This window comes from Parambassis ranga, chromosome 19 (assembly GCF_900634625.1).
Source record: "Parambassis ranga chromosome 19, fParRan2.1, whole genome shotgun sequence".
In the NCBI taxonomy this organism is placed as follows: Eukaryota; Metazoa; Chordata; class Actinopteri; family Ambassidae; genus Parambassis; species Parambassis ranga.
The window spans coordinates 23,715,078-23,737,712 of record NC_041039.1 but is presented as its reverse complement, the minus strand read 5'-3'; the positions used below and the strand labels follow the sequence as shown (position 1 = coordinate 23,737,712).

The window sequence follows — 22,635 nt, the reverse complement described above, 5'->3', positions numbered from 1 at the left end:
AAGTCCCACTGTCTGGACCTCCTGTTCCAAAGGGGGCGCTCTGGAGACAGTCCAGAATTAATGTTGATGATATTTTCTCAGTTCTGACATATTATCAATATCAACATGTGCTAGAACTGCGTTCTTTGTGTACATAGTGTTTGCAGACTTGTTTTTGTTCAGTAATCTTCTGTCAGATGATAAACTCTATTTAAATGAGTGAACTCCACCTCTGTTTGAACACTGACTACGTAGGAACAGTCAGTGTGTGTTCAGTAGGAGTGGCTGCAGATCGAGGTAGATACACACACGCAGAGCTGAAGATGGCTGACCCAAGAAGCAGAACACAAAGTTACTTTTGAGACGGCCGGCAGAACAAAATAAAAGAAATGAGGCTGAAATAGACGTCTGGACAGGAGGTCGTCACACTCAGGTACCGCTCGTCTCTCTGTGCTGTCATGATGTGTCAGTGTCTCCATCGTCAGGTGGAGGTGGTTTGAACTGCAGCTTTGTTTTGTTTGTGGAGTAAACTTTAATTATTGCCTCCAGCCTACAGTGAACATGTTAGTGACGGAATTTGAGGAGAAAGTGCATCTGCAGACTTTACAGTGACCTTTGACCTTTTAGGAATAACACGTCTGAGTCGAAGTTTAAAGAAACTCCGTCCAGGTGTTCCTCACACGTTACCTGTGTCTCAGTAGAGTGGAGAGATGCTAAAACCCAGAAACCTGTTAGCATGTTAGCACCTCCTGTCCCCTCATTGTGTGTTTTGCATGTTAGCACAGTGTGTGTGTTGTTGTTGGTCAGATGTTTTCATTCTGGCGCACAAGCACACAGTAAATCCCCACTGCTGATTGGTTACTGTGTGAACAAGGTTCTTTATTATAACCTCTGCACCTTTTTTTGTGCTTCTGTGTGTTGTTTAAAGTTAAATATCTCACTAGTATATCAGTGACTCTCTCACACGTCTTGGGGGACTGCTGCCTGTTCTGGTGCCCTGTTATAACCAGGAAGGGCCTCGGGGTCACACAGCATCCCCGCCTGTTTGACTGTCTTCACCTGTTTTAGGCGAAGTGTGCAGTGAGCCGACGGCCATTAGGCGACTCATTTTTCTGCAGCTCCTCTTTGTCCTCTCCTTTCTTTTTTCCCTTCCTTCATCTAAACACACCTTTTTTCAGTCACTTGTTTGATTTGGCGCTCAGGCTTCATGGGAGGACTCGCTCAGCTGTGTCTGTTTCCTCGTATAATAACTGCTCCTACACTGAGTCAGATCACGGTGACTTGATAGATACGAAGCATGGAAAGATCAACAGGCACCTCTTTCTTTATTTCCTTCTTTCTTTCTGGGAACCAAACTAACCAGAGTCCTGCTCCTGGCCACCCCAGCTTTGTTTCACAGTGGAGAACAGGAAGTGAGCTTGTCATCACCTCATCTGAGGGCCTCAGATGGACTGTTGATGTTTTCGCTCTGATTACAGTAGAAGCTGAAGTCGTGTGGAGGGAGGAGGCGTTTCCTGTCTCTGATCCGTTTGTCCAGTCAGACGCCACCTCCTTCCTACATCATTCTGAGTGTCAGAGCTCAGAAGCCGTTCAGGGCCCGCAGTGATGTGGACGTTTCTGTAAAGCCCGTCAGCAGTGAGTAGAATATCCCATTTATTACCTCAGAGTGTGTGTGTGTGTGTGTGTGTGGTGACTGTCTCCACGGCGGTGTGGTGGGTGTCCGGTGTGCAGAGCTGTTATCAGACTGCAGCTTCATGTGCTGTTTGTTCATGGTGGAGACCCGCCGGTGGAATTCCACCCAGCCGTGTCAGCTGTGACGTCTGATCCTAAACGTCTGTTCTTAGAAGTGTTTCTGTTTGAATGTGATCAGCAGAGAGGCGCGTCTCAGCTGGCTGCTCTGTCTCCACTTCCAGAACTCTTCATCCTCTTCATCATGCCTGCTGTCCATCAGCCCAGTCCTTTTCCTCCCCTACTCAATGACTCACATCAACTGGCTTTTGAGAGCATCACAAACTTCACAGTCACCAGTCACCCCGTCACCTCCATCACCGCTGCCTACACTAACACCACCGCCAGCCCAGCCGCCAGCTTCTTCAACGACCTGCTGAACAAAATCCCCCGTAAGTCACAGCAGCGTCCTGATTATTGTTCTGGATCACTTCCTGTACACAGAGACCTTTACAGGGTCCAGCCCTCAGTGGTGACACCTGTGGCCGTCCAGGGAACTGCAGCTTTACTGTTGTTTGGACTGTTGATAAACAAACAAACAAACAAACATCAGGTCTATTCAGTTTAGTTAAGTTACTTATCTGCTCACTAACATCGCTACCATAATAAACATAATAACCTATATGCTGGGCATTTAATCTGCTGGCCGAGCTAGCCGCTAAATTGCTAAATCTTAAAACTATGTGCTAATACTGACAGCTAGCTTGCTGGGATAGAAGATTTACTGTTAAATCATTTATGCTTGGATTAAATACACATTCTAATGTTTCACTCTTTGTATCATGATCACAATTCACACAGTGTGTTGCTAGTTAACATGAGAGAGCGAGTTAGCTAAGAAGAAAACGACAGAACAGCTGTCACTCTTATTGGACTGTCTCTCCCCTGCAGTGCCTCGATGGGCGATCTACGCCGTCTTTGCAGCTGGCGGTCTGCTGATCCTGATCTGCTGTCTGTGTATCTGCATCAAGTGCTGCTGCAAAGGGAAGAAGAAAAATAAGAAGCAGCACAAGGATGAGCAGATCAACCTGAAGGGGGTGAACGGAAAAACAACCGCAGCTCTGGTGGGTGACTGCAGCACGTCAGAGGCGGGGTTTGTGTGGCGGCTGTATGCTGATGTGCTTCTGTTGGCAGGTGCAGCCAGATGTGGGAGATGTCGACTATGGTTCGACCAAACAGCAGAGAGGAAAGCTGCTGTACTCCCTGGAGTACAACGCGGGTCTGTCCGAGGTGACTCTGACTGCTTTCAACAAGTCTTGGAGTCGATGGTCATTAGACGAGTTGTTGTGTCACCTCTCTGTGTCTCTTTACAGCTCACAGTGGGGATCAAACAAGCCAACAGTCTGAAGGCCATGGACCTGGGAGGAAGCTCTGACCCGTACGTCAAAGTCTACATCTGCCCCGACAAGTCCAAAACCTGCGAGACAAAAGTGCTGAGGAGCACTCTGAGCCCGGTCTTCAACGAGCAGTTCACCTTCCAGGTCTGCATGAGTCCATTGTTTGGGCTTTTATTTTGGCTTTTAAAAAGAAAATGAAACAAAAACATCAGAAGAAGATGTTAACCATGAAACCTGTGGCCATAAAGTGAACTACAGCTGTTTACGGCTGTGATGCAGTTGTTAATTTTTGTGAGTAACCTTCGTCCATCATCTACCTCAGTACTACAATGACTAACATCAACAAGTTATCACTACAAAAATCCAGCTAGTGCTGCTAGACACTGTTTAATGGCACACATTGGCTGCTGAGGTCACATGGCATGCTAGCTAACTACTATATCAGGCAGCATTGTGCATGTGATGACATCACTGCTCATGCTAAGCTAAGCTAAGCTACACTGCATATCTTCTAACATCAGATGTTAAAGGTGTCTGCACACAGCAGGCTAGCTGATCTGGCTCACTCAGACAGTAGTTGTGTGGTTGACTTCATAAGCAATTGTTAGCAAACAGCTAGCTGAGGCCTGACAGACAGGAGCATGAGCGTCACTTCCTTCAGCTTTCTGCAGAAAACAGCCCGAGTCCTTTTATAAAACAGTCCAAAGGTTGTTATTAACTACTGAGGCGGTTTCATCTGTGCTGCTTTTGACTCTCAGCTCTCCAAGTCCGCTCTGCTGAAGTCCACAGCTGTGATGAAGGTGTTTGACTTCAACCGATTCTCCAAACACGACATCATCGGCGAGCTCAGGGTGCAGCTCTGCAGCGTGGACTGGAACCACGTCATGGAGGAGTGGCAGGACCTGGCGGAGCCCGCCAAGTTCGAGGTGTTCTTCCTCTGCTGTCGCTCAGTCTAATCCTGTTTGTGGCTCTGCTTTATCTCTCTGTTCAAAAGACGGATCAGAGTCCATGACAGATTCATGCTTGTGTGCTGCAGGAAGAAAACCTGGGAGAGATCTGCATCTCCCTGCGCTACGTTCCCACCGCCGGCAAACTGACCGTCATCATCCTGGAGGCCAAAGACCTGAAGAGCATGGACCTCGGAGGAACCTCCGGTCAGACTGGAACTCAAGTCACTGTTTACACACACAGTTTAACTCCTTACAGGGGTGTGAATGTTCACACGTAGACATGTTGACGGCGCTCTGAGGGATCTGTTCCTCTGCAGATCCTTACGTGAAGGTGCAGCTGGCTCTGGACAAGAGAAAGTGGAAGAAACGGAAGACGTCCATCAAGAAGAAGACGCTGAATCCATACTACAACGAGTCTTTCACCTTCGACGTCACATTCGAACAGATCCAGGTGAGTGGTCATGGACTGATGTGTGTGAAGATGAATCAAAGATAACGTTTGTCTCCTTCACTGCTGCGGTGTCTTTACTGTGATCCTCAGAGGATGAACCTGGTAATCTCGGTGTGGGACCATGACGCTGTGACCAGGAACGATGCCATGGGGAAGATCTTCCTGGGTAGCGACGCCATGGGGAACCAGCTGAGGCACTGGGCCGACATGCTGTCCAACCCGCGGCGGCCGGTCGCTCAGTGGCACACCCTGCTGTCGGCCGAGCAGGTCAACTCCACCCTGCCCCTGAAGAAGAAGATCCCTGTGCCCAGCAAACTGGTGGAGACCACGCAGCGGCTGATCTCAAAATGAAATCTGATTACTTTGTATCATACAATAAGATCAATAACTATATTTTAGTATCAAATCATAAACTAATAAATTTTGATTTTACTAATCTGAGCACTTTATTTCTTGATAACTTTGGCGCCATCTGCTGGTCAAGGCACAGAGACTTTTAATACAAAAAAACTTCTATTTGCTGAACTTCCTGTGATATAGGGGGCGCTCTAGAGACAGTCCAGAATGAATGATCCCAAGAAATGTAAAGTTCATCAGAATAAATGACTCTGCTGAGGTATTAGTAAGGTTCATCCTGTGAGCAGTAGGTGCAGCTGGAGGGTCTGCTGCGTGTTCAGTGTCGTGTTCGTCGTCCTTCCCCTGATAGATGAAGGCTGAACGCAGCAGCAGAGATCAATCAGGCTGATGCAGCAGGAAGAGCCACCTGCTGCATCAGGCCTCCAGAGATCACTTCACTGAACCTCCCTGAGCTCCGCAGGCTGCAGCCTGGTTTCATTCAGTCAGCAGACACCAACCTGAACCTGGAGAAGGTAAAACCCTCTGACACAGTGATGTTTAGACTGGTGGATCCACAACTTTGATGATAAAGTTTACATTTCATGTTTTCTTCAAATCATTACTTATTTTAAAATGATCATTAATGTATTTAAAAACATAAAACCATGTTCATATCTTTATTCTTAGGACTGAGCTTCCCTCCATCTCTCTATACTTGGAGTCAATATGCGGGGTTATGAGGAGGCAGCAGGTCAGTGAGGGTTCAGCAGACCTGACAGCGATCTCTTTGAAATGCTAATGCTCCACTCACCCAGCCCAAGACGGCGCTCCACACCAACAGCACCTCACAGCAGATCCTCCCCCGCCCTCTGTCACCGTGCAGCCTGACGGAGGAAGTCCTGCTCAGATCAGAAGCTGACATGTGGGAGTATCCTGCCAGTGATGAGGGACTCTTCTCCTGAATAAAAACCTGTGTGAGGCTTTATTTTGAAAACTTTAACATCCAGTATATGCCTCTGTTAGCCTTCATTCATTCTAGAATATATGTTAAATACTATTACTTTAATCAGATCACTGATAACGTGTTAATCAAGGACCTGAATGAAATGAGTGTGTGTAACCTGACTATGATTGGTGGTATGAGCTGAGTGTTTGATCACCTCTCATCACGTCACAGCCAACACGACCTCCACTGGCAGCCGTATCTCCTGCCTGCTTATTGACAAAGGCAGCTAGATACACTCACACTTCATTATGGAGAGCAGTGACATCAGCAGATCGCCTGGTTACCAGGAGACAAGGAGAGAAAGCCAGATATCCAATTAAACACAAGACGAAGAAGGAGGAGGAGGAAGAGGAGGAGGAGGAGGAGGAGGAGGAGGGGACCACATCATCTCAGAGGTTTCTGTTTCCAGCTTCCATCAGCTTCACACACACGAGGTAAGAAGAAGAAGAAGAAGACTGATTTCACTGGTGACGCTGCAGAGCCGTGAGTTCACTCATCATGAGACATTTATGTGTTTGAGTGGATTATTGAGAACTTTTATGAATATTAATCATTTACAGGTAAACAGAAAAAACAGGATGCTGCTTTAAACACAAGCTTACATTGATTTAAAAGGGTTAATAATAGTCTTGAGTTCCTGCTACAAGATAAAAAAATAACCAGAATGTGTAGCTATATGTACAAACATGATTATATACATATATCTCATAATTTATAATATATATTATTGTGAAGTTCGTGCATAGATTTGAAAATAGATTACTATCGAATATTAATTATTACATCATTATTAAGTGAGCTGCAATGTTTGCTGAATCTAAAGATAAACCACTTTATTTAAATCTTAATAAATGCTGTAGTATGTTGCACGCCCTGGAACACAAACTTCAGGGCACCTTTATTATTTTTATTTAATTTAATGGTTGCAGCAGTTTGTAGATGTAGCAGGATAAGAACAATAGAATAAAAAAATAATAATACATCTTTGGTTTCTTATGAATTGATCTTCAGATACTTATAGGCTCTGATGTGTTAATGATCAGGAACTCCATAAATTGGGTAAATACAATGGATCTGAGGGTTATTTTTGTCCCGAGTTTGTCCTCGCAGGTGCTCTACTATCGCCTACAGTAAAGTTTTGTTTACTGATTTTATTTCCAAACGCACTTCATATCAATAATGTAAAATCCCGTTGTGTGTTTTGACTGTAAAGTTGTTGTTATGACGTTGTTATGACGTGTTTTACTTCCTGTCAGACAGAGATGAGGGCGTCACGACGCCCTGAGGCAGCAGCGCGGCAGGGGGTCGGGCTCGCGTTCCCGGTGGTGATGCTGCAGCAGCTGGGCTCGCGGGGCTGCCGTGTGTCCCGCCTGCCGCCACCGGAGCTCCGCGTGAACCGTCACATCGCTTCACACCGACGTGGGTCCGTGTTGTGTAACGGCTGACAAACACAACACGTCGCGCGTTGCTGCAGTTGTGGTTTGTTTTTACGTAATGAACTGCAGCGCTCGTGTTCGTGCTTAGCAGCAGCTAGCTCGCTAATGTTCCGGCTAGCGTCCAGCCTTTGGGGACTTCCAGCCGTCATGTTTGTCCGCGCCTCCACCGCTCTGCATGCTTCAGGTTCTTCCAACATCACGTCCCCGTTAGACAGAACCTCCGGTTAGAGCCTCCGGCACCATGATTCATACACTGAGCTAGCTGGCTAAGTTAGCTTGCTGTTAGCGGCTAGCTAGTTCAGCGATGCTAGCAGTAGTCACTCCACGCCGCGAGTAGCTGAAGTGATGTCTAACCGATGGAGCTGAAGTATCGCTCGGCCTGTAAAAGATGACGGCCCGCCTGAGCCGATTTATGCCTGTGCCCGCAGGAGGCGGAACATGGAAGCCGAGGAGGAGTGGAACAAAGGCCGGAGCGCTCACAGACTTCTGGATCGAAAGGTGCTCTGCAAGCAGAATGGAAGGATCGGTAAGACTGGGGCTGATTTTCTGTCCTCACCTGAGAATTCACCTCTGTGTGTGTGTGTAGCTGATTGAAAGGTGGACTGTCTTCACAGGAACAGTGAGAACTCGACATAAACTGCTGAAAACACACAACACACTGCAGATTCAGTCCATCAGCCGCTCGGAATGTGCTGGTAGGTTCAACCACATGTTGTCCTCGGTGTCAGTGCTGCTGGTTACCAGGTGCAAAAGTGACCACACACCAGAACATACATGTATACACACAAACACATAGGTGTGCAGTGTCATGTACAGTAAGGGTGCTTTCACGTGTACCTTTGCTTAGAACCAAAAACAGCTGGTCTGAGACCACCGTAAAGAGGGGGTCTGGATCTAACTCATGTGGTTAAAATACCTGTGGAACCAAAAACAGGGTCAAGTGCTTCAAACAGACCATCTTACACAAAGTGTTGTGGACCTGACTTCCAAACAGCTGCTGCTGACATCTGTCCTAAAGCCAACAAAGAGCAGCTGCAGACTGGTCCACTGGAGAGCTGCTAAACGTTCTAAACGCTTCCTACTCCTCACACCTTTAAGGTGACCTGGCTTCTTCACCTCCACCCTCACTATACAGCACTGCTTAAAGCCAGAATATCAGTGTTCAGTCATCTTGTAAAATCAAAGCAGATTTTTTTTTACGGTTGCATGTTTTCCCATTTTACTCTTATGGCTCAGGTTCTTGTCCAAATCTGATGATGAGTAGGAGCGAGCATCCCGACACGAGGCCGGCCCCTGTGGCCCTCACCCCCCAGCTCCCTCCCCGGGCCCACAGGCCCCTCTGTGTATCAGTGTCCTCGGACAGCAGCGGACGCTTCAAGGCCCTGGAGACGCAGGAGTGGAAGAACAACCTCAAAGCTCAGGTATGCCTGCAAACACACGAAAACAAACAAATGTATTGACAATTGGTAATAATTAATAACAGGAAACCTGAAATGACACAATGCTCAGCAGAGCGAAGAAAATTATCTTATTCATAAATACCTGTCTGTTCCTGTCTGTTGCAGATGGAGCAGGCTCACAGTGCAGGAGCTGCCAGCAGCACCGGTTCTCTGGAGCGAGCGTCCCTCTTCTGTGCCTCTGCCTCCACCACAGCTTCCAGCTCCGGTCTGTCCAGCCCTGTGGAGATCCTCAACAAGAGCAAGTCCTCCAGCCGATTCTCTCTCTTTTCTCCACCCTGGAACAGCAGCTCTGAGTCTGACTCCAACCCGCCGTCCCGCTCGGGCTCTAAGAAGCTGCGCAACTACAGCAGGAGAGCTGCCACAGGACCCGCTGGAGCCAGGGGCCCTGATACGCCCGAGCCCAAAGCGAGTGGCCCTGAACACTTCCAGTACTCTGAACCCGTCATCTCCAAGGTGACGGATTACATCTACGTAGGCAATCTAAATGCAGCGTACAATGGCCGCACTCTGTGCCGTAATAACATCGACAGCATCATTGACATGAGCAGTGTGCCTGGAGAACCGGGCCCCACCCTCAGCCTCATACCCTGCACCTGCTCCCGCGGTGCCCGGCACAGCTGGTCCCGCCTCAAGGTGGACATCGGAGACGTGCCAGACGCTCTGGGCGACGGCCCGGCGCTGAAGCAGCGCTGCTTCGAGGACATCAATGAATGCATCAACGCCTCCACCGAGAAGAGGAAGCGCGTCCTGGTCCACTGCCGGGACGGCTTCTCTCTGGCGCCAACATGCATCATCCAGTACCTGATGGTGAAGCAGAACATGAGGCTGATCGCTGCCTACGAGTTGCTGAGGGCCAGGTACCCGGTCAACATCAGAGAGTGCCACCAGAATGTGTTGGTGAGCCTGGAGAGGGCGCTGCGGCCCGGTGGCAACGTCGACCCGGAGTGCTTCAAACAGGCCATCTCACGCAAAGTGGCGTGGACCTGACTTCCAAACAGCTGCTGCGCTGTTCTTACCTAAAGACAAGAAAAAGCAGCTTCAGACTGATCTCTACATACCCCCCCAATGCAGAGGTGGTCAAAGTTCTAAAGGTTTCCTCCTCCTCACACCTGTAAATGTGAACTGGCTGTTCCCCCTCCACCCTCACTGTACAGCAATAGACTCCATTGTTGTGCATACAGTTTGTGGGTGTATCCGTGTAGTGGTGTTGGCCGTACAGGTGACGTAGTCCTGCTTTGTGTCTGTGTTGGTGTTCTGTATCCGGGGAATTTCTTCACGGGTGATCTCAGGAGATTATTGATGTCATTTTGGTCACAGGGTGGGAGGTTACTCATCAGATCAGACGTCTGACTGCGTTCTCATCTGGAAATGCATCCTGGGTAGCTGCTCAGGAGATAATGGCAAACACTCTACCCCCCCACCTTTTTTTTCTTTACATAATTGGATTTCAATTCAGCTTAATATAAAGCAAGGAAGACAATAAAAACACATTTATTGTTTGGATGAAGTTCTAGAAACTCTCAGCAGTCACCTCTGATGGCCCCATCATGTTTGTAGTCCAGCTGATCAAGGTTTTAAAACTCTTTGTTAACACCAGGTGTGACCAGATGAGGGGCCGTCATTTTTATTTCTCTCTTGCTGAAAATCTGTTTTGCTTTGTTTGTTTGTGGTAGACAAAAAAAAGGACAAACTGAGGACGACATGTCTCCACTGACAGGATGACATTACTGCTTCTATTGCAAGAGGGAACTTTGCACATGGACACGAACCTGCTCCTGTTGTTTTCTGGGGAAGGAGGGTGATCGGGCCGACCTGTCCTCTGTGAGGAAGACTGCATGTCCCTCTTTGTCTCAGAGTGTAGGGGTGGGGGGGGGTGCTCCGGCTGTGGCCCTGTGAATATAAACTTCAGTGTATGCAGTGAGGTCAGGTGACGTGCATCTCTTGTCAGTGTTAGTGTGTGGGTCCCGCTGAGCTGCCGTTCAGGGTTTACACAGCAGGAGGTGATTTTTGCACTAATCAAAGGCCCCGTTCACACTGGAGAGAGTCAGTCCAGCTAGAGTGGGATTGAATCCAGATAGCCTTTAAGCTGCATACATTCAGACCTATTTTCAAATCTGGCTATCACACACACGTGTCTGCGCTCAATCGGGCTTAATCCGGCTTAACCCGGCTTCTTTATTGTCCTCCAAACCACTAGGTGGCGCCTCATAATATACAGAGTCCGTTCAGGCTGCGCTAGGACCCGGACACTGTCCCTGTGACCCGGAAGTATGACGTCGCTAGCGGGATTCGCTAGCTGCATTTGCGTTCAGACCTGAGCCAGATGTAAGCCAATCCGGCTAGATCCACCTCCGGGAGGGGGATTGAAATCAAACCAGATATATCCAGATACGGCCCTAATCACGCTCTATCCAGATTGATTACCCTCATGTGAACAGGGTCAAAGGGGCGTCCCAACTTATTTGTTTTATGCTGCAGCCACAATGTTAACCGGCTCATTACAGTACCCACAGAAGACGTCTAAACTTGCAGCGCCAACAGCAGCTTAACTAATGATCCTTTGTCCCTCAGATATTTTGTTTTATCAGTTGTGTTTCAGCTTCAAAATTCTTTGTGTAAACATTTTTTTTACAATTAAAACACCACTTTAAACTAATTATTGAATATAAGTTGATGTGGTCAGAGCTGATCACGGTGTGGCACTGGGTGACGGGTGTGTGTCTTGGAGCCCTGGCAGTGTGGTGGGAGTGAAAGCTAAAAGTATGGTGCCTTCAGTTGGAGTCGTCTCGTGAGCGTACGGTGACATTTGCACACTTTGTATGACTTTAACCTCTTGACATGTTGTTGAATACTTTTGGATGTTTTATTTTAAGCTAAAAAACAGATGATCCTGTGTGTAAAGTGGTGCTTTGCTGTGATATATTTGCTCGCCATTAGTGCACAGTGCTGGTGTTGTACTGAAGCAGGACAGGGTTAAACGGCTCTGTGTTGGTGCACAGACCAGGCTTAGTAGTAGAGCCAGATTTAGCTCCATCCCTCGTTGTAAATGCTCCTCGTCAGACTGAATAGGTTTTTTAACTCGTTCTCTCAGGTGATTTTTCAGTGGCCCAGAATGTTCTCAATGAAATTCAAAAATGTGAAGCAATGTATTTCTGTCATGTTTCTTATGTCACATTTAATTTGTACTGTTGAAATATTAAACAGATGTACACAACAGGATGGTGTTTACCCATAAACAACCTTTATTTCTGCTGGAAAGTCCCAACACGGATGTCTGTGAGGATTGACTGGCTGTTAGAGAGCCCCCAGAGGCTGCGGGGGGAACTGCAGCTTTAACCCTTGCTGCTTGGTCTGCATGTAAAAATGTTTATTCTCTTTCATGAGTTCAGCCCTGCTGTGGTTAACACACGTTCCTGAAAAGCCTCCGATTGGTCAGTCCTCACTCCTGTGGGGTCTCAGAGCATTGTCCCTCCTCACTGTGCACCTCCTCCTCCTGTGGGGTCTCAGAGCGTTGTCCCTCCTCACTGTGCGCCTCCTCCTCCTGTGGGGTCTCAGAGAGTTGTCCCTCCTCACTGTGCGCCTCCTCCTCCTGTGGGGTCTCAGAGAGTTGTCCCTCTTCACTGTGCGCCTCCTCCTCCTGTGGGGTCTCAGAGCGTTGTCCCTCCTCACTGTGCACCTCCTCTCTGCTCCTCCTCCTCTTCCTCGGGGGTCTTGGCGAGTTGTCCCTCCTTACTGTGTGCCTATTGTTAGCAGCTTCTTAATAGCATCCACTTAACATGTTTGGGATGGCTGCTGTAAAACTCCACTCCACCTTCTCCACCTGCCGTCTCCTCAGCTTTCATCACTGCTGCTCCCTGTGCTCTTCCCTCCGCACTCATCCACCCGGCCGCTGCACCGCTCCAGTACCACAGTGTTTACTCTGCCGTGCTTTGCTGCCTCTTTGCTCAGCAGTATAAAGTTTCTGGTGCTGTTGAGCTCATTGGTTGGTCAGAAAATCAACTTCCATAAAGAGAAAGCTGGGGTTTCCTTCGCCTTCAGGGAATGCCTTATATACTACTTATAATGAATCAGATCAGAAACAGAGCTGGACCCAAAGCTGCTGGACCCAGACCTGCTGGACCCAAAGCTGCTGAACCCAGAGCTGCTGCTCCCGTTAGTGTCTGACTTTCAGCAAACAGGTGAGATGTTTCTGTGTTCAGTTGTGCAGGAATAATGAGGTTGTGTGTGTGTTTGTGTGTTGCTCGTGTTGCTTTGTTGATGTTTGTGTAAAGAGGACGATGTGTGTCGGTTGTCATGCTGCAGTGTGATGAGGTGTGATGGTGTAAATGGAGTGTTGGAAGGTGATAGTCTCAGTGTTTGCCGCTGTCACCACAGATGTGACGGGTTCAGTCTGATCCAGCGTCATCTTTAAATCCATGATGTTTTCATTTACTGTCTGAAAGCTCATTTTCATGCTGTGCTGAACACTGGCGTGGTGGATATTTCTGAGGAGCTCTGCTGCTGCTGCTCATCAGCAGGTGCTTCATCACTTATTTAACATGTTAAAATTAACAAAATAAAATTTCTGTGGACTTGTCTGATCTGCTGAAGACATTTACTTAAGATAATAACATAAGACATACAACACAGCAAAATGTGTCTTTTTTTGTTTAAATTGTGACCACTCAGACAGACGTAACAGGACGATGCCAACAAACATGACCGTTTTAGGAGTTAATTTCAGCAGAAATGACAGCATTAAAAAAGAAAGTGGTGTTTTAGCTGTCAGCTGTTCTGATGTTAAATAAAAGGCAAAGTGAAGTGTGTGGTCTTTGCTCGGTGGTGAGCAGCGTACGTCGTTATGCTGATGACACTCTGCTTTGAGCAGATCTTCTTGGAGACGCTGCTCGTGTCTCAGTGAGACATTTGAACCTACGTGGCCGTCATGAGCCGCCTGCTTCTGCCCGCTCTGCTCTGCTCTGTGATGTGAATGGTTCTATTTTCACGTCTTGGTGCTGTTTGGGATGTTTGTACCAACAGAGGAAGGATCGGGTGTTTCCTGATAATCCTCCAGAAGACAGACCTTTCAAGACAGCAGTATCAGGGGAGGACAAATGGTCCTAGTTTAGATTGGAGGCCATCCCTCTGAGGGTGGAGTGGGTGTAGTGTTCCCTCTCTGTGGGGCTGTTATTTCTTGAAGTCATTATGTTATCCTGTTCTGAACCTGACCCCGTCCTCACCTGCTGGCCCGCCTCCGTCTGTCAGCTGATGACTTGTCTCTGAGCTCACTTTCTTCTTCTTGTTCCTCCATCTTTGATTATTTGGAAATGTGTGTCTGCAGAGGTTTGACGACAGAAAGATCTCCAAGATGTCAGAGTGAGTAACCCTGAAGCAGAAGTCCAACATTCTGAAGTGTGTTTATATGTGTGATAACAAACTGATGTTTGATTGAAGGAAGAAGATGTCCTCGAGTCGCAAGCATCACCTGAAGGTAACACATCATCTCATCATCTGTCTTATTGGTTCTTCAGAATGATGCCGAGCAGCTGCTTCTCATCTGTGTTGCAGAGTTTGATGCTGTCCATCGCCAAAGACTTACTGGAGGAGGAGGAGAGGGAACGGGAGGAGGCCAAGAGGCAGTATATGTCCGACAGCTGTCCCCCTCTGTCCATGCCCCGGACCATGCAGGAGCTGCAGGTACAACACAAACACACACTAAAAAAGGGCCATAGTGACAGAAGGCATTCACTGTAAGCATCAGACCCTCCACCCACCCCTCCACCCTCCTGATGCAGACCTTTGCAGCTCTCACATAACCATGTGTTGTTTTGTGGGGTGTGTGTTTGTGTGTTCAGGAGCTCTGCAGAGAGATCCACCACAAGATCGATGCGATTGACGAGGAGCGATACGACCTGGACATGAAGGTCACCAAATCCAACAAGGAGGTAGATGATTATAATCCCACAGAGCCTTCAGTGTGTCCATGACACGTCTGTCCTCTTCCTGATGATGATGATGTCCCGTCAAACGGTGCTGAGAGCTGGTCCTCTCTTACAGATCGATGATCTGAAGATCAAAGTCCAGGATCTGATGGGTAAGTTTAAGAAGCCCGTCCTGAGGAAGGTGCGCATGTCCGCCGACGCCATGCTGAAGGCTCTGCTGGGCTCCAAACACACGGTCAACCTGGACCTGAGGGCCAACCTGAAGCAGGTCAAGAAGGAGGTGAAGGAGGAGGTGAGGCTGAGAACAGAGCGAGTTCTGTCTGACGCCCAACGTTCGGTTTCCTCACACAGTCCAGACGTTCAGATAAGTTGTGTGTTTGTAAGGCGAGCGCTCTGATGTCTGGACGTCTTTCAGGATAAGGAGCTGCGTGACGTTGGTGACTGGCGCAAAAACATCGAAGACAAATCTGGCATGGACGGGAGGAAGAAGATGTTTGAGACCGAGGCTTGAAGTCACCGCTGGCAGTCCATGTCTGGTTGAATGTAGCACAGATTGATTCTGAAAGCACCCTGTCAGCTGTCCACATGTAAAATAAAACAAGAGATCCCTGAAAGAGCAAGCTGTCACGTCTCACTGGAGCAGACACGTCAGACAGTTAGGCCATGAAGGTTCTCCTCCAGGTCAGTTTTCATTCAGGAGCTTCAAGCAGGTGATGAAGCTGCTCAGAGGAGCTTCATCAGGTCCTGAAGCTCTGCTCCAGGCTCCTGAATGACAGCAGCTCAGGTGTTTATGACATGAGGAGTCACTGAGCAGCTCGTCCTCCTTTAGTCCTTACAGAGTGAGAGGCAGCATTCAGACGTTACAGCAGACATAACTTAAAATAAAACATGACTAGCTCGGCCGACAGATCACACCGAGGTGAGTGTCTCTATATGGTTTATAAGTTATGAGATAATAAACACACAATACCTGATTGTAATTTCATTGTAGTGTGTAATAAACATGTAATAAATGTTTGTAAGGAGTAAGTTTGTAATGATTGTAGTGAGTTTAAAAACCCCAAAAAACGATCTAAACCACCTGTTAACTCCTCCTGTTCTCTCTGCAGACATACACAGCGCCTTCTGCTGACCAGTCTGTGCAGTGCTGTATGTGAGTATCTGCCCAGTGGTACACACAGAAAACCAGACAACTAGCTATCCATCATCTATTAACCCGCTCCTTCCTGCAGTGCAGGGTCACGGGACAACTAGCTAATTATAAAGAAGTAAACACATATAGAAAACATGTAGAGAGTCTGGTCCTGAACGTTCACCTTCCAGGCTCTTTGTTTTTCTCCTATCAAAACAAACGGACCAAAAAGAAGTGAGGAGGTAAGCTCAGGGTTCAGTTAGCATGCTAACCAGCTAGCCTTGGATGACACAGTGGCGTAATACCACTCTGAACCACTTGATGGTGTAGCGAGTCAGTGTAGCGTCTCAGTCTGCTCACCTGTTAGCATTTCTGAGGCTAACCTGTTAGCATTACTGAGGATTCTAGTTCCACCTCCTCCCGGGTGGAGCAGTGCATCCACCGCCCCGCTCATGTTTGGAATCATCATCATCAGTTACACATGTCAGAAACAACAGCGCCCCTCACTGGACTGGACTGGACTGGAATCGTGACTGGAATGCTGCGTTCACACATTGCTAACACACTGTTAACACTCTGTGGAGCTGAGTGTTGTTGTTTTGTCTGACAGTGTCTTTGTGTGTCTGTCCTGCAGAGGCTGTGAGCTGCAGCACAGTGAGCACACACACACATACAGACACAGACCCACACAAACAGTAACACACACATGCAAACACATACACTCACACACAGGCCTGGATGATTTGTGTGTGTGATGACACGACGCCTGCTGCTCTGATCGCTGCCCTGCATTCTGTCTGTCAGGAGCAGTGGATAATACAGATAACAATCTGAAGGGCGGGTTATTTATAATAAGGCGCAGGACGGGCAGACCGGGCTGGACTGTATTTCATGACCTTGCCAGCTGATTGGTTTGACCAGTGATCCACTTCCATAAAGAGAAGGTGGAGGATTTGGGGGCTACAGGGGGATTCCATATATACCTTCTTAGCCCTCGGTCCGCCCGGGACTCCGTCTGTCTCTGCGGCTCCGAGCGGCTCCACCTGGTCAAAGTAAGGGCGCCTCCTCTGCTGGGGTGGTGGTTGGCGCGGCAGCAGCTGCAGGGGCTGTGTGGTTTTGGCGGGTTTTTGTGTGTTGTGGTGATTCTCTGTGGCTTGTGGTGTGGTCATGTGACTGCTGGCTGCTGGATGTGTTCGGGGTTAACGGTGCAGAATGTGCTGATGTTTGATCACTCTGAGGAGGTTTATGTCAGAAGTTGAACCTCCGCCGCCGAGCTGCAGCCTGGTGGTGTGACTGTGTGTGTCTGTCGCTCCGACTCTTTTGTGGGTTCTTCTGGAGTTGTGTGTGTTGTTTCGGTCCCGGCATGTGGACGGCGTGCGGCGGGGCGGTGATATATGGTCTGATGATGTGGCATGCTGAAAGAGAACACCAACACAAGGCAGGAAGCTGAAATGGATCCGGGGCTGTTTACCCTGCTGTCAGCGCGGAGCAGAGGCGGGAGGAGCGGCAGCTCTGACCTGCCGTGGACGCCGCGCCACCTTCATCTGACGCTCAGTTTAACCCCCGCTCACCAGAGTCAGAGAGGAGAGGAGCTGCTGCTTTATTCAAATATCATTTTTATTTACACTGGAGGGGTTTAGATCGGAGCTTCTGGTTTCTTTTTGATTTGACCTTTTAAATTTTACAGTTCATATATTTCTTATAAAATGTTTAGTTGAATCTCTGAGGGGAAATAAAATGCTCTTTAAGGAGCTTTTCTAAACAGCTCATCACTTTGGACTCTTCATCATCTTTGACCTGAACAACTGTTCTTTCATCGTGTCTACATTCATACTTTACTAGTACGTTGCGTGTGTGTGTCTGTGTGAGTGAGTGATTGAGTGTGTGTGTGTGTCAGCCTGGCAGCAGGTTATTTTTGTGACATGTCCTAATGTCTTGGCCGTCTGTGGGATGCAGTGTTGGGTTACTGCGAACCTCCAGAGACAATCCTTACCCCCCCCCCAACACACACACACAGATATTATTCCATCTGCAGTCCTGTTGTGTCCTAAAATACGCCGCTGATGACGGCCGTCTTTCAGGACGTCGTTTCTTTGAAGACGAGCCCGCTGCCCTTCTCCTCCATGAAGATGATGATGATGATGATGGCTCCGTGATGAAGATGTTATGAACAGCTGTGCCTCCAGGAATAGAGTCTTAATCTGCGGCTCCACCTCAGCTCCAAACATTACAAGCAGCTCAGGCGGTGGACATGGAGTCTCTGAGGACGCAGCTCCTCAGGTCCTCAGGTCCTCACACTCTTTCTGCTTGGTAGCTTCTTTCTGTGGATGCTCAGCTGTCAGGATCATCCTGACCTAAAGGGGGTGCTAGTTAGAAAAATCAGAGGGCGACCAACGTTTTAAAAAAGTTCACATGAATGTTTAAACCTCATATCAAACAGACGTTCACTCAAAAACAACCTGATGGTGGCGCTAGAGGGACATTCAGAGGACTTAGCCATTGCTAACAAGTGGCTGTCTTTAGCATATTAGCATGTTGTGCTACCATTAGGTTGTATTAATACGTTGTGCAGAGTGTAAATCTCAGCCTGCTAATGCTAACCTGTTATGTTAACTTGCTAACGTCTAGCATGCTGACACAAGGTTTCTGCAATCTTCAGCGTTTTGAACATTAGCACACCTTTATATTTAACATGGTCTGTTAGCATAGCAACCTGACATCTTGTTAGCACAGAGTGCACAGGCTAGCATGTTACCCTTTGTGTAGCCTAAACTGAAAGGACCAGCAGTCATGTGACTTGTAATGAGTTAGAAAGCTAAATGTTGTGAGTGATGCTAACAGAGCAGCAGCAGCTCAGCACAGCCAGCGTGTGTAATCCTGTGTGAATGAATCATAAATGCCTGAAAGAAGCTTCATGGAAGTCCAGTTGTCGGGATGCTTCAGCGCTCCGTGTTGGACCTGGATCCTTTGAGCCACGCTGCTAAAAATAGAGGTCCAGTCCTTTCAGGCATTAACACCGCCCGGGTTACAAAGTTCAGCTCCATGAAACTTCCTGGAATTAACATGACGTCTTAAAACAGAATTAACTCGATCCAGGCATGAAATGTGAGCCAGGTGAGCAGCGGAGGAGCAGAGGGCATGAAACGGTCTGAAACATGCGGAGATTCTGAGCGGAGTCATGGCAGGAACAGCTCAGCGTCACAAAAATCACCAGCACCAACGTGACCCGACATTTACGATGTGTCGTCGAGCTGAGAAAACAAACGTTCTGCAGCCGTGTTAGCGTTGCAGAGAGAAGCAGAGATGCCATAACTCTGCTCATTTTAGATCTTTGACATCAACAGGACAGGAAACCAGCCTGTCAGCACCAAGTCCAGGAAACAAACACGCTGTCTGACGCCCACTTGTGGTCATATGTAGTGCGTGTCAGGCGCCTGGCTGAGGCGTAACTGGAACCACTGCGGTGTCCAAAATCACCCACTTGTTGGAGACGTTACAGTGAGCTCAGTTCGCAGGGTAATCAGGCATTGTGGGACCTGCAGCCTTGTAGTGTTTGGTATTCAGAAGGTTTATGGTCTGCATGAGCTTCCATAGTGATGCTAGAGTCTGAGGTGGCGCCAGGGTGGTTAGACCTGGTTATTTAATGTGAACATGGTTATTTCTGCTGTGCAGTGGACATCTATGGGGACTGAGTCCCTGTTGGAGCCAGCTCCTAGTGGACACTGGAAGAACTGTGGCTTTCCTGCAGATGTTCTTTGATTTCCTCTGAGGAACAAACCAAATTTCATTCAGTCCTTTGTTTTTCAGGTAACTTCAGGATTCTGCAGCCAACATGGCCACCGAGTGAGTACACAGCTACATTTATCTCTGCTCTCTGTCTGCAGCAAAATGTCTTAAAGCTACAGCAGAAAACTCGAACCTTCAGTCTGAATGATATTTGTGTGTGTCTGCAGGAAGAGACTGTCCGCCAGGCGTAAGCACACTCTGAAGGTAAGAATGAAACCAGCCTGAAGACGTCTGGCCTTCTCTGTCTTTCCTGACATCATGTGATGCTCTGACTCCTCAGAGCTGCATGCTGGTGGTGGCGAACAACCTGCTGGAAGCTGAAGCAGCAGTGAAGGCCGGGGAGAGGGAGAAGTTTCTGGCAGACAAATGTCCTCCTATGGATCTGCCGTACTCCAAGGACGAGCTGGTGGTGAGGAAAGCCGGCAGCATTTTACCTGTTAGAACAAGCAGCTCACAGCTGTAGGTCAGTTCACGCAATCTTCTTTTGTCTTCAGGAACTTTGCAAGAAGCTTCATGAGCAGGTCATCATCAGCGAAGATGAGAGATACTGCATAGAGTTCAAACTGAACATGGTGCTGAATGAGGTGAGAGCCACGATGTTCACTCACTCTGAGGGGACAGGAAGAGCTAACATGCTAACATTCAACACACACTGAGGGGACAGGAAGTGCTAACATGCTAACAGGTTTCTGGGCCTTAGAGCTTATTCCTGCAGCCTTGCTGCCCCCTTGAAGTGCATGTTGCTGCTCCACTTACTTCAGTTCCTTCTCCTCTGAACCCTCCTGCAGGTCCAGGACCTCAATATCAAGATTGTGGACCTGAGGGGAAAGTTCAAGAGACCACGGCTGAAGAAGGTGCGCATGTCCGCCGACGCCATGCTGAAGGCTCTGCTGGGCTCCAAACACACAGTCAACATGGACCTGAGGGCCAACCTGAAGCAGGTCAAGAAGGAGGTGAAGGAGGAGGTGAGTGCCCCCCGCTGGTTCTGTCCAGGTGTGGAGCAGCATGTGGCGTCTCCGAGCTAACACGGTCTGTGTGTTTACAGGACAAGCAGCTGCGTGACGTCGGAGACTGGCGTAAGAACATCGAAGACAAGTCCGATAGGAAGAAGATGTTCGATAGTTAGACGTGTCTGTAAGAGCTTCAGGACTGATGTCTGGAACAAAAGAGTTTCCTCCAAAGTGCAGCATATCCACTGGGGTCCAGGTTGTTTCTAAGCTGGGGAACAGGAAGTGAAAAATGGCCTCCTCTGGATTTGAGGGTTTTGGCGCTCTCAGAAATGTTGGACTTCTGAAACGTGACGTTCGTGGTTCCTGGATATGTTTCAATTTGGAGGAAACTCTTGTGTTGAAGCTGCCTTCTGCTTTCGCCTGTATTCAACCTGAACTCTGATGTATTTGTACCATGCATGCTCCTGTCAATCACTTCTAGAGGCTGATCTGTACTGCTGCAGTTCCTGCAGTGGCCACTGGAGGGCTAACTCAGATCCTGTACTCCTCCATTAGATGGAACCTTGTATGACCTGATAGGACAGCACATAGCAGGTGGATTACAGAATACATCTTCCACAAGGTGCCTTAGCCTAACAAGCAAACACACTGGATTAAATTAAAATTAGGATTAAGATTAGGATGTAAAAGCAGCTTGTACTGAGCGTCATTGGTGTTTGTGTTTCTGTACTTTTGTCGTTTGCTGTTTCATTAAATACAAAAAGCTTCACGTTGACCTCGCTCACCGTCTGATTGATTTAGTAGTTTATTAAATGGATGAATGTGAATTTAAAGCATCCATTAATGTTACAGTGTGTCGTGTGGCTTCACTAATCTGAAAAAGGCAGACGTTTGGCGAGGTTAGCATTATGCTAAAAGAGCAGCTGAAGGGTCAGGACCACTGAAGAGTTCGGACTCCTCTGTGCTCAGAAGTGCTCAGATTAAAGTCAGAACTCTGATGGAAGGTGGACTTGAAGTGGCCTCAGCCCTCTGTGCAGACTTTAAACCAGCCTCTGCAGCTTCAGTCACTGCGACTGATGAGCTCTCTGTTAGCTGTTAGCTGTTAGCTCCAGGCTGGTCGGATCTTTGTGTTTGCTGCACACGACCAGACGAATGGTGGTTGTTGACGTTCTGACTGTTAAACCTGGATTCTGGGCTGAACTGTTTGAAGACCTCTGAAGAGACGTGGGCAGAAAGGCGAGTTATTACTTCAGATGTCATCATTATTTATCACAAACATCACATGACTGGATTCTCTGTCTCTTGCAGATCAGATGTGACTCAGCTCCAGCTGCAGCAGAGGTAAGTTTGATAGCTCCAGCTGTCCGTGGACACACTTCTCAGCCTCCTGCTGTAGGACCTGTGGGGTGGGGTGGGGTGGTGTCCAGCCTCCTCCTGTAGGACCTGCAGGGCCTGTGGGGTGGGGTGGTGTCCAGCCTCCTCCTGTAGGACCTGCAGGGCCTGTGGGGTGGGGTGGTGTCCAGCCTCCACCTGTAGGACCTGTGGTGTCCAGCCACCTGTGTTTGACCCCCTGCTATGCTGTCTCTCTTTGTGCTGACTGGACAGTCCGGTCCGGTCTGACCACAGTAACAGTCAGCTACTCAGGCATGCAGGGGTGTGTGTGTGTTGGGGGGTGGTTGAGTTTCCGTACAGTGTTACAGCACCGCGGGCTCATGAGTGCTGATCCCGTTAGCCTTCGATCTGACAGTCGCCACGGCTTCCATGTCAGAGTGACCTGCTGTTTATGGACATGTATATGGTCGGGGGGGCGTCCAGCAGTTTGCGCGGCGGTCTCAACGATGTCGGGAGTGCTTGGCGTGTGGGTCCTCAGAGTTCCTCCTGGTTATATTGGACCCCTGCTGACAGCTGGACCTCCTCAGACAGCAGCTGCCTCCTCACAGCAGCCAAAATTAGAAATGAGGAGCAGAGACACCTGCTCGGAGCCTGACGCTCCATCAGACAACAGCACCACCCGCGCTGTGCTGTGGGAACGGGTCCTTCACAGCGCCCCCCTGTGGCCGTGTGAACACAGCGTACATCAAACGTGATAATCAGTGGAAATTAGAGAAGGAGTCTGATTATAAATCAGTCTAAACCAAGCAGGTTCACACTGACTGCCACTGG

The 22,635-nt window shown here is 48.4% G+C and overlaps 4 protein-coding genes across 8 annotated transcripts; all 4 read left to right on the top strand.

Moving 5' to 3' along the window:
• The first annotated feature begins 245 nt into the window (after positions 1-245).
• On the top strand, positions 246-4,881 carry syt8 (synaptotagmin VIII). Of its 5 annotated transcripts, none has more exons than XM_028431906.1 (10): positions 246-412; positions 1,461-1,614; positions 1,893-2,099; positions 2,599-2,771; positions 2,842-2,937; positions 3,021-3,188; positions 3,803-3,970; positions 4,081-4,198; positions 4,312-4,445; positions 4,536-4,881. In XM_028431906.1, the coding sequence occupies exons 3-10, from the start codon at positions 1,913-1,915 to the stop codon at positions 4,794-4,796; spliced, it is 1,305 nt and encodes a 434-aa protein (XP_028287707.1). In that variant the 5' UTR covers positions 246-412; positions 1,461-1,614; positions 1,893-1,912; the 3' UTR covers positions 4,797-4,881. The 5 variants fall into 5 exon arrangements, with proteins under 5 accessions (XP_028287707.1, XP_028287708.1, XP_028287704.1 ...); XM_028431907.1 differs by having other exon boundaries at positions 1,458-1,614; positions 2,848-2,937; XM_028431903.1 differs by having other exon boundaries at positions 1,458-1,614.
• A 2,220-nt stretch (positions 4,882-7,101) lies between these two features.
• Positions 7,102-10,813, top strand: LOC114451507 (uncharacterized). Its single transcript, XM_028430155.1, has 4 exons — positions 7,102-7,749; positions 7,838-7,918; positions 8,460-8,644; positions 8,789-10,813. The coding sequence occupies exons 1-4, from the start codon at positions 7,662-7,664 to the stop codon at positions 9,668-9,670; spliced, it is 1,236 nt and encodes a 411-aa protein (XP_028285956.1). The 5' UTR covers positions 7,102-7,661; the 3' UTR covers positions 9,671-10,813.
• Positions 10,814-12,739: 1,926 nt separating this feature from the next.
• Positions 12,740-15,221, top strand: LOC114451508 (troponin I, fast skeletal muscle-like). The gene is made up of 7 exons (XM_028430156.1): positions 12,740-12,861; positions 14,004-14,038; positions 14,117-14,153; positions 14,231-14,359; positions 14,518-14,607; positions 14,720-14,896; positions 15,020-15,221. Exons 2-7 carry the CDS (start codon positions 14,031-14,033, stop codon positions 15,113-15,115), a joined length of 537 nt encoding a protein of 178 aa, XP_028285957.1. The 5' UTR covers positions 12,740-12,861; positions 14,004-14,030; the 3' UTR covers positions 15,116-15,221.
• A 1,396-nt stretch (positions 15,222-16,617) lies between these two features.
• LOC114451509 (troponin I, fast skeletal muscle-like) lies at positions 16,618-21,247 on the top strand. The gene is made up of 7 exons (XM_028430157.1): positions 16,618-16,788; positions 19,544-19,579; positions 19,690-19,726; positions 19,803-19,931; positions 20,017-20,106; positions 20,311-20,487; positions 20,568-21,247. The coding sequence occupies exons 2-7, from the start codon at positions 19,569-19,571 to the stop codon at positions 20,646-20,648; spliced, it is 525 nt and encodes a 174-aa protein (XP_028285958.1). The 5' UTR covers positions 16,618-16,788; positions 19,544-19,568; the 3' UTR covers positions 20,649-21,247.
• The last annotated feature ends 1,388 nt before the right edge of the window (positions 21,248-22,635 follow it).